The sequence below is a fragment of the Phalacrocorax aristotelis genome, chromosome 1 (assembly GCF_949628215.1).
Source record: "Phalacrocorax aristotelis chromosome 1, bGulAri2.1, whole genome shotgun sequence".
Lineage (NCBI taxonomy): Eukaryota > Metazoa > Chordata > Aves > Suliformes > Phalacrocoracidae > Phalacrocorax > Phalacrocorax aristotelis.
In genome coordinates, this window is record NC_134276.1 from 116,936,359 (window position 1) to 116,947,188 (window position 10,830).

Genomic DNA, 10,830 nt, shown 5'->3' on the forward strand with positions numbered 1-10,830 from the left:
CGGCGGCGGCGGGCAGAGGTAGAGAGGGGCAGGGCCGCGGCCATGGCGGTGGATCCAGGCGCTGAGGCGCGGTTCGGCCGCCCCGCGCCGCCGCCGCAGACGGGCTGGGAGCGGCTCAGCGAGCTGTGGCGGCGCGAGTGAGGGCCGGGCCGGGCTGGGGTGGGCTGGGGCGGGGCGGCGGGTCCCCGCGGGCCCCCCGTGCCTCCCCCGCCGGAGCGCGGAGCCCAGCACTGCCCGTTCCCTTGCAGCGAGCGGCAGCGGTACCCGGAGGAAACGATGAATATCGTCAAGTCGGCCTTCACCGGGGGAGTCGTCGGCTGGGTGTACGGAGGGGTGCCGGCCTTCTACCAAGGACGGAAGGCCTTCATTGAGAGGAGCCACGGGGAGCTCTTCCAGAACCGCGCCGATGCGGTGGTACGAGCCCCGGCCGCGCCGGGAGGCGCGCCGTGCGTGGGGGCGGGTGAGGCGGCGCCCGGCGGCGGAGGGAGTTGCCGCTGGAGCCCGCGGGAGGCCGGGAGGGCTCGTGTCAGTGGGGCGGGTAACGGGCACCTCTGAGCGGGCGTTAAACGGCCGGTTAGTACGCCTTGAAAAGTCTTTTGGCTTTTAAAGTGGTCTCTTGGCAAGAGGCTTCACGCCGTCGCCTCGAACCGGTGCTGTCCTCTCATGCACCCGAGTTATTTTAAGACCATTTAAAGTTCTTTTAGCTTATCGCCGCACCTGGCAACAAAGAGCGGTTGCGACATTTTATAGGTGCATTGGGAGTTTGCCCTTCAGTTAAAGTGTTGGTTACCTGGATTATTAGGGAAAGAAAACCCTTTAAAAATCTGCCTAATTTTACGTCATTCGACATTTAGATCTGGCCCTGACGCAGCGGCCTGCGAAGCGTCAGTGCCTGGCTTCGCTCTGTGCTTCCGCTGACTCCTGTGTGTATCTGCGCCCAGGCTACGCACTTACACCGCAGGTGCTGGAAGAGAGGATTTGTTTACTTTCCTGGTATTAACTGGAATATTTTTAATTTTTATGAAGCTTGGGTCTATCATGTCTTTTTAAAAGCCGCTTATTGCCAAACTTCTAAGTGCCAGTGCTGAACTGCAGAGCTTGATGGTCTCATAACATTTAAAGTAGGTGGTTATTATTGACTTATTATGGTTATTAGTGGTTATTATTTAGTAACACTTACAAACCCATAACAGTGCAGAACTAGTTTCTAGTTTGTCCCCTGTTTCTCCTCCTCTGCTACTCAAGCCCTCCCTGTTCCACCAGATGTGTTTCAGCACCAGGATTAGAAGGACCAGTTGACATTACAAACCGGAATTAATTCTTGCTTTTCCTGTTGGTGGCTGGGGTAAACGCAGGCAGCTTTTCCTCTGGAGGTGACCAGCTCCATCCCTAAGGGTCAGGGTACCATTCCCAAGTGACCCGTGGTGACTACCCCAGATAGCAGCGGGCTGGTGGTGCTGGTGTGGTGGAGCCGGGCTGTGATCCATAACCCGTCTTCTCTCTCCCCCTAGCAATCTGCACATCGTGCCGGTCTCAGGAGTTTCATCCGCTACGGCTGGCGCTGGAGCTGGAGAGTAGCTGCTTTTGTGACAATATTCAAGTATGTTCCCTGACGGTAGTGGGAGAAGAGCTGGCTTAGGCTTAAACACTAGTGGTGAGGAGCCCTTTGTGCTGGCAGTGCTCACAGCACTGCTGGTGATTGATTGAGGCTCAAAGTGTTTTGCTAACAGCGAGTCCTATTGATAAGGCGTGAACATGAAGAGGATTTAACCTTTATAATTATCCCAGAATTCAAATCTTCTGATGAACCAACACAAAAACTAAAACAGCAAAAGCCCCGTTCTTTACCTGTAATCCATGCTGTCACTGACTTGACTACTGTTCCTCCCTGTACTTGACGGCTTCTTTCTGCTTTTGCTTCATCTCTTTTTTTGCATTTTTCTTTGGGAGATTGTTACAGTCTGTTGGCTGTTTCTGGAAGAACTTTCTATCCCGTGCTCGTTTTCTTCCTTTTCGTTATGTGTCATTACCTCTAGTTTGTATACACGACCATTACTCACAATTCTTTGTTGTTGTCCTCAAATGCTTGCAGATGATTGTCTTGTTGTTAAGCAATTGCTGAACATCAGACCTACCGGTACCTCTTTAGGCCTTCAAATTTTTCCTACACGTACAACCAACGCAGAGATAGTGTTCCGCTTCCCTGATTTTCTCCCTCAGATGTCTCAGTGTATTTCTGACAATATAGCATCAAACTAAGCATGCTTTTCCAAATAATGCCCTTTTAAACTAGGAATATCTCCTTCCCTGACATTCAAAATGGTAAATTTATATGTAGTCCTAAACCTGGATTGACTACATCTGCAGGTATGTTCTATTTACATTCCCCTTCTGCTTTTAAGATACCAGCAGTATTAACTAGCATTATTTTGTACTTCCAGCTTCCTAATTTTTTGTTCCTTTCTGACTTTCTTCCTCAGTCTTGCTTTGTTCCTCTGGTTCCTTCTGGTTTAATGTCTGTGCTTAGGTTTAGTTAGCATACTGTTTGCTTTCTCTCCTGGAGCATTTTCCTGGGCTTGAGATGTAACCTCATCCTCTTCCACGAGATGTCTCCCATGCAGTCAGATCATCGCCCTTTTTCACCACCCCTTTGTAAAAGGGCTTGAAAGAAGATATTTGCCACTCAGCATGAATCGTTTCTCTAAAGTCCAACTCAAGGTTTTGTCCCGTGGTTGTGTGAATTTTAAGTTCCTCAGCTTAAAACCAAATTGTTTGTTTTCCCTTGTACGAAGGCTAGGGTGAGGTTACAGCGATGGGGAGGAGAGGAAGGTCACTGTTGACTTGCAGATGTCATGCAGGAGGCTCGATAAAGTGCTGGGGAGGATGTAGCGGCTGAACTGAGAACAGAGTGTGTTGTGGGGCTTAACTGATGTTTTTGGTGTACCTACCCTAGTGGGAAATCTCATGCTGCAAGAGTAGGTGACTCTGCTGACGTCATTAGTGTGACTTAGCTCTAGGGGTGGGGACTGTCTACATCAGGCGGGAACTTAACGACGTACGGATTCAGCTTCTGGGGCTAAAGGTGCTATGTCAGGACTGACTGACTGTTCCTTTTACCCTTGAATGTATGATGGAAAAAAATATCTTTGATTAAAAAGAAAAAGAATGTCCCAGATCCTGGCCAGGAATCCTGGTATTCCCTGGCCTCTGGCTGTGCAGCTGCCTGCAGTAAAGTCACAGAAGTCAAGGCAGTCGTGGCTGGCACGTGTGCGCTCTGGACAGATGGGCAGCAAGGTAGTTAGAGGCAACCTGAGGGTTGGCTTAATGAAATCCGGCTTTGTTTCTGGCTATGTTTTGCTACCTGTCTTTTCCATGTGCAACTGCTGACTTCTTCTGGGCCTTATCTTTGCAGCACAGTGAGCACGGGTCTGTCTGTGTACCGCAATAAAACCACCGTCAGTAATTTTGCTTCAGCAGGAGGTAAGACTGCTATAACCTTGTGTACTTTCCTCTTGAAGAGCTAGGGTCATAAGCAGAAAAGCATAAGCAGAAATCCATATCTCTTGGATTTGAGGAGGTCTCTAGCTTCTGTGCTCCTGGGTTTTGTTTCCTGTTCTACCGACTGCCATTGCAACTTTGCTCTGTTGTTGAACTGCTGCATGCCTTTGCAGCAGAGAGCTATCGATGCACTTCTGAAACCATTGGGGAGTTTTGTGGTTATCAGTTCATCTTCAAAATACTTGTTGGAGTTTTTTGGGTGAAAAATGTTTGTGTAGGGTAAAGGGAACCCTTGGTGCATAGCCTGCTCTCGTAACCACCTATTTAGCAGGGAAATAATTTCTTATTTCTGCTCTTTATAACGGTTCAGTGCACTGTTTATAAACTACCCTCTTCATGCCAAGGTTTGTCTGTCTGCTTTTGGCAACAGGCCTCTGGGTAAATGATCTGCAGGCTTTGTTGCCCTACAGCTGGATACATGCTTTACTGATCTTTTCTGCCTTACATGGCAGCTACTATTATTAGCTGTTGCTGAAAACTAAAAAAAAAACAAAAGGGGGGTAGGGATCATGCTGCAGCCTGGAGGAAGCCCGGTTTTACTTTCATAGATACTTTTATTTCTTAGCATTTCTTGGGGAGTTTTTCTGAAGCAGAATGAGCTTTGTGCAATGTTTTAGTGCAGAGACCATGATGACTGTATGGTGAGGGTTCCTCCCGCTGGCCACGGCGCTTGCTTTCTGCTCTGTTAAAAGTAGATGTCAGCTCACGGAGAGGAGAAATGCAGCAAAGCAGCTCCCTCCATCTGTATGTGATAGCTGGTGGGGGGCTGTTTATGGTTTCAATGGGTTTGTGGTTTTTTTGTTGGTTTTTTTTTTTTTAGCCTTCACGGGAGCCCTTTTCAGAATGCACTTGGGCCTGCAGGGACTGGTAGGCGGCTTCGTGTTCGGAGCAGTGTTTGGGTGAGTTGTAACTGCTGCTGATAAGTGATCGAGACACAGCTACTCTTTAGGGTGTTTGTTAGATGGTGGCCTCACACACCAAACGAGTCATAGGTGGGGTTATAGAAGCTTCCTTTCTTCTCTTGCCTTGAGGGATTTTCTGTATCTCTCTTGGGACCTCATGGTGATGACTTTCCTTCCGACCTTTAAACTGCTTTTTTTCTTCTTTCTTTTTTTTTCTTGATTTGTGTTTTGCTGCTGCCTCAGTGATAAGAACTTGGTGCTTTTAATAGAGCATCTTACTTGCTGCTGTTTGCTTATTAGAGGAGACACTAACTACTGTTAAATACGAAGTTAGGAGGATGGCTTATAGACGTGTCTCCTGCCCCCCTTCCTTGGTGTGGTCACTGGTGAGCCCAGTGGTTCTCCGCAGAACTGTTGGCCGTTTGTTTAAAGGAACTGTGTTGTTTGTGGGTAAAGGCAGGAGCGTAAGAGTTTCTGGGCTCCCTTCTCAGCTGCAACAGCAACCGCTCCTGTAGCAGCTCAGAATCCAGAGGGCACACAAGGAGCGTTGGATGTCACGATGACACCTTTTGAAGAAGGGGACACCTTGGGAACTGCCAGTGCCTAGGTTAGGAATCTGTGTAAACGTTATTTTTTTTGCAAAATAGGCTCCATCAAAGCCAAAACGTGGAGCAGCAGCCATTATGAAATGCTGAGGAGGAAGCTGTGTGGTTGGGCTGCACAACCCAAGGCCGTAAGGTGGCACATCTCTTTGTGTATGTCTTGCAGTCGTGTACTTCCTAAAGCTCCCTGGGGCATGGAGGAACCCATGGTTCTCTCTCCGGGGACCTGTCCATCAGGACAATGACCTCTTAACTCAGGAGAATTCTGGCTTTGCAAGCAGAACTGGGATTTCTTCCCAGCGTACTGACTTGTAAATATCCTCACAAATGAATTTGGGGATGCTGCCTGGACAAGTGAATGAGCTTTATATGCCCTACTTAGCACTGTCAGGATGACGGCAGCTGTAGGCATGTCTGGAGCAGCCTAGGGAGCTTTACCAATGAAAACACAAATACCTCCAGAGCCAGGCAGAAGCTAAGCAGGTGTGTGACTTTCTAAATTATGGGTTAGGTGATCTACAGGTGTTGGTTGGGCACCTTAAATCCTTCCAGCCCTTTGCCCTATGCGTGCCTGTCAATGAGTAAATTCAAAATATGCTATCGAAAGGGCTGCAGTGAGTCACAGCTGAAGGCGGGCTGTGTTTGGTGGCTGACACTAGAATAGGAGTGCTGTAGTCTGTGGTGCGATGTGAGTATTGGGGAACGTTACGCTCCACTGATCCGGTGGCTGGTCCCCCGCATGCTCCTTTTGCCGATGTCGGTAAGTTACTACTGTTGCGTGTCCCTTGGGTGACTTGTGACTTTTCTGCTTCCTCCTCTAGGATCCCTGCAGGGGGCCTCTTAATGATAATGCAGAAGCTTGCTGGTGAGACCTTGCAGGAGAAGAGAAATCGTGAGCGCAGGGAGCTGTATGAACAGAAGTTAGCAGAGTGGTAAGGAACAGCTCTGCCTGTTTGCGTCTTTGAGTAGAAGTGTGTCTAGGTCTGTGTGGTTCAAACATTTAAAGAAACCATTACACACTACATTTTCTAAACCTCGGTTCTTCTGCTCTTGGTCTTTGCTGTGTTTCACATACCAGTCTGAAAACTGCTGATTTAGTCTCCCCAGTGTTAGATGTTGCTGCTTCTTTTGTAACAAGGTATTTTGTTCAAAATTCACACCCTGCCCCAGCCTGGTAACTCTGCATCAGTTCTTTACTCTTGCAGTGGCGGAGAAGACAGCAGGACAAGCACATTTGTATTTCTTTACCAAAATTGAGAGAGGCCATAACTCTGGCTTTTCCTTCATTGCTGCCTTCTTTCCATCCCCATTAAAGAAAGAAAAGAAGAAGGATAGCTGGAGGCTTTGGCCAGAAAAAGCTATGACACTGGTTGCATGGCTTACTAAAACTCAAAATAGTGCCAGTCCTAGAAGAAACTTTTGCAAGAGTTGGGATTCTGCAGTGATGCCTTTGTCAGGAGGATACAGGCATAAAATTACTTTGCGCTCTCTCTTCTCTCGTTAGGCAATCCAGGATCAGTGTGACTGAAGGCTTGGGCCAAACGGAAAGCAACGCCCACGGAGGGCCGGAGTTGGAGATAGCAAGAGAATCTAGGAGCTACTGAGTCTTCCCCAGATCTCTGTTGTAAGCAGCTATAAAGTGCTCATAAAAGTCTTCAGTCAAGGGGTCATGGAAGTCTTCTGTGAACACAGTTATATCCTGTGCACTTGTGAAAAAGCATTTTGCTGAAAACATTGTTCATGGATGCATATCACTGCACAAGAGCTTTGAAGGGCCGAACCTGTTCCACCTGAGAAGGTGGATTGCAGACTCCACAGACTAGGAAGTGTTAACTAGGTTTGGCAGGGGGTGAGGGCAGCCCCAGAGCCTCATCTGGAACCCATTTCACTGCTGAAAATGTCCAAACCACCAGCAATGTAGAAATATTCAAGGTAGCAGAGCCTTTAGATGCGAAAGGTACCCTGATGCCAAAAGCTAGTTATGCTCTGCTGAAAGCTGCTCTTCAGACAGCACCAGAAGAACTTGCTGTCAAAGCGCAGTACAGGCAGCGTCAGAGTGAGCGTTTCTCCTCCTGTCACCATCATCCTCCCACCATCATCCTCCAACAGCTTGACTTGGCCTGGCTGGGACCAATGCTGTTTTGCTGACAGTGGTTTCTTCAGGCTTTTTGCAGAAAAACACACTTGGTTCCTACAGTACTTGGGGTATTTTGCAGTCAATGATGAAGAAGGGTGGAGGAGCTGGAAATGATACAGAAATACCCTGAAAAAGACATGTTTGGGCTCCTCAATAGCACCATGGCTGAGGGGGCCACGGAAAGGATGACTTGTTTCTGGTGGAGATGGTGGAAGAATTGGCACTGTGGACAGTTCCAACAGCAACAAAAAGGCCTCTAATTTCATTTGAAGGTTGGAAATTAGGGGATTACCTTTTGGGGGCATGTGGTTCAAGGCACTCAATAAAGCCATCTAGCAGCGGTGGTTGTGTCCATAAGCTCTTTATGTTAGCACAGTATTTGCATTAGAGAAACAGACTTGTAGTGATGTCCCATGAGAAGAGCACTATCTAAGATCCCGCCATCGAGCAATAAAGTCTGGTGGCAGCATCAGACATTCCTCTATCTGGGCAGTAACAGAGTCAAGAGCCAGGAGAGTGCCAGCTCTGTTTATTATTTTGTACCAGAGGTGAACTGTAAGTCATAGCTGTTACCTACGGGTAGGGCTGAAGTTAATGGAATAATGATCTGAGCCCAGGAAGGCCAGGTGGCCCATCACCATTTCACTCAAAGCAGAAGGTCAGAATTCTGGTCCCCTTTCTTTGTTGGAGTTTTTTCTCCTGTTGAAGAGAATTACATCCAGGCAACAGGTCTGGGTCTCCTTCTCACAAGAAGAGAGTAGTCACTGTGTTCTGGGTGGATGCTTTTCTCTGTTACAGCTGATTAAGGTTGATTAAAATATGAACAGTCGATTCCACAGAGCGTATTGCAGCCACCCAAAGCAGATTTTTGGCACAGCTTGCTTCCCAGAAGGTGTTTTGTTTCCTGACTTCAGAAATGAGCATTTGATTTTTTGAACACCTCAGTGTAGTTAATTTTTAATCAATGAGCTTTGATTTTCCTTTTCTATGTGTAAGTGAAGGATCTGAATAAGCAGGGGTATGGGTATGGGTATGTGTCTCCCCCTTCTTGTTTTAAGCTCTGCATGCATTGGTGACAGTCCTCTGCCCCCTCACAAACAAAAATGGAGGCCTTTCCAAGGCACATTTTGCCATTGTAGTTACATAGCAATGTTTTTTCTTTTTCTTTTTTTTTCCCTCCTGCTCTTTTTTTGCTGTTATATCTCCACCCAATATCCCACACTCTTACCTGTACAGCAGTTCCGATGACATTTAGCTGTGTTGTTGCCTTGTCTTTCTCTCTTCCTATTTAGCAGTATTTGATGTGGTGTCTAAAGAATACTAATTTTCTTGTTCCTCACCATGATGCAGAGATGTTTTTCCATGGGAGGGTAGGTAGAGCCAAGGTGCAGCACTTTTGTGGATTTACTCTCCATGTAAGGGAAGAAGGGCTCCTAGATGTCCTTAACGCTGCACATCAGCAAGGGGAAGCAGGCAGGATTACACTGAAGATTAACAGCCATTTTTTTCTCTATTCCCTGCTGCATTTAGTTCCCTGCGCTTCCTCACTTCTTGTATTCAAAGTCACTGTCCAAACAGGGAGTGAAGTGGTTCAGAGCTTATTTTTTAAATAACACAAATGTAAGGGATTCTTTGCACCCCCACTCCATCCTGTCTATCCCGCCCCAGCAAAAGCACAGCACTGAAGTTGTTAGTCCTCCACTTTCAGAGGAGCTAACACAAGCAGCAGGGATACAGTGAGAACATTTTACATTGGATTTTGCTGTTGTGGAGAACCTCCCTTTCTGGGAGGGAGAAGGAAGTCCTGTTGCAAACTGAGTGTCGAGCCCCATAGCTACACTGCTCAGTTAATCCCTGGCATGTTGTCAGACATGAGATATGTGGAAGTTACAAGTTGGGTACCTGAGTGCCGTTTTGTCATTGCTCTTGAACACAGCTGTACCTGTTACAGCTTTGTCAACCAGCTGCATCGCCTACCTTGGTGCTACACAGCTGTTGTGGTTTAGCCCCGGTCAGCAACCAAGCACCACACAGCTGCTCGCTCACCCTCCTGCCCCCGCTGGGCTGGGGGAGAGAATCCGAAGAGCAAAAGTAAGAAAACTCATGGGTTGAGATAAGAACAGATGAATAATTAAAATAATAATTATTATGAGAATAATAAATTGTAATAAAAAGGAAAATAATGAGAGAGAAAGAGAAACAAAACCCAGGAAAAACAAGTGATGCAACCACTCACCACCTACTGACTGATGCCCAGTCCTTCCCCAAACAGCATTTGCCACCCCCCCCAGCCAGCTCCCCCCCAGTTTATGTACTGAGCATGATGTCATATGGTATGGAATATCCCTTTGGCCAGTTGGGGTCGGCTGTGCCGCCTCCCTTCCTGGCTTCTTGTGCACCTAGCAGAGCATGGGAAGCTGAAAAGTCCTTGAGTAGTGTAAGCACTGCTTAGCAACAACTAAAACAGTGTGTTGTCAACATTAGTCTCATCCTAAACCCAAACCACAGCACCGTACCAGCTACTGGGAGGAAAATTAACTCTATCCCAGACAAAACCAGGACAACAGCATATGTTTTTAGCAGCTGGGAAATGGTGGCTGGGGTGCATGTGAGTAATTGAAAGTCTCTACCACTTCCCAGCACATAGAACAGACATCTTTTATTACTGAGGAAAGGGAACTGAGTTTACCATTTATTCTTTAATATGATTTAAGGAGGAACCCCGGGGAAAAAAAAGTTATATAAAAAATACCTGTGATAAACAGAGCAGCTCACCTGGTACAAAGACCCAGATATTAAGCTGAAAAGGTCTCACAGAAACCATTTGTGTGCAATTCACTGAATACAGCATAAGGCAATAGAAAACATGGTTCATAGTATAAGTGCTTAAGGGAAAAATAAACCAACTAACCTGCCCATCAAGGATATAGAAACAAAATGATGCTAGACATATTTGTCAGTGAAACTTTTTGTTTCCTTCAAAAGGAGTTACTTAAAGTGTCACAGGAGTCTGTGTTGATGTAGAAAGGTTTTGCACAGTGCAAAAGACAAACCTTTCTCCAGGAGGCTGTGCGATCATCAGTCAGGAGCAGAAGTAGAGCTTGGGATAGTCAGAGGGAAAACATGCTGGTACAACCGTCAGAGCTGTGGTGTGCTTGGTAAGTTGGACGTGCACCATGGTTATAGCAGGGAAGGAAGCATGATGTTGAAAATGAGCAAAATAAAGAAGAGAGTGTTCAGCCTGAAAGAAGCTAGTAGTTTGTGCCAGAAAGAACAAGCATAGACTGAAAGAAAAGGAAACTTGAAAAGTATGAGACACCATTGCCACCAAGTCCTGCAATAAAGTCAGGCTGCCGTTTGGAAACACTGCTTTCTGAGTCAACTACGTTCTGCTTGCAACAAGAATGCACTAGTACGAAGGGTATTGTTTCCTTATTGCCCACCTTATCTCCTTTTCTTTGTCAAAAAGCCCTCAATAAGAACGTTCCCATTTCACTTCATACAACGGGAAAGCAGTTAAAAAGCTGATGGGGCAGCATGACTCTGCAGGAGTAGAAAGGGAGCAGTGTCTTATTTTTTTACTAGCACCTTGATCCCTTAGCCTCTCATAGCTCAATCCTCTATAAACTGT

The 10,830-nt window shown here is 46.8% G+C and overlaps 1 protein-coding gene across 1 annotated transcript; it reads left to right on the top strand.

The window, feature by feature from the left end:
- Positions 1–3: 3 nt before the first annotated feature.
- TIMMDC1 (translocase of inner mitochondrial membrane domain containing 1) lies at positions 4–7,543 on the top strand. Its single transcript, XM_075102798.1, has 7 exons — positions 4–137; positions 249–414; positions 1,512–1,600; positions 3,413–3,480; positions 4,379–4,457; positions 5,884–5,994; positions 6,567–7,543. The coding sequence occupies exons 1-7, from the start codon at positions 43–45 to the stop codon at positions 6,664–6,666; spliced, it is 708 nt and encodes a 235-aa protein (XP_074958899.1). The 5' UTR covers positions 4–42; the 3' UTR covers positions 6,667–7,543.
- The last annotated feature ends 3,287 nt before the right edge of the window (positions 7,544–10,830 follow it).

Excerpts from the sequence above, each read along its gene's own strand:
- TIMMDC1 (XM_075102798.1), top strand. The coding sequence starts at position 43 with ATGGCGGTGGATCCAGGCGCTGAGGCGCGGTTCGGCCGCCCCGCGCCG. Across the intron at positions 415-1,511 it reads AGAACCGCGCCGATGCGGTG|CAATCTGCACATCGTGCCGG; the intron begins GTACGAGCCCCG and ends CTCTCCCCCTAG. Across the intron at positions 5,995-6,566 it reads GAACAGAAGTTAGCAGAGTG|GCAATCCAGGATCAGTGTGA; the intron begins GTAAGGAACAGC and ends TTCTCTCGTTAG.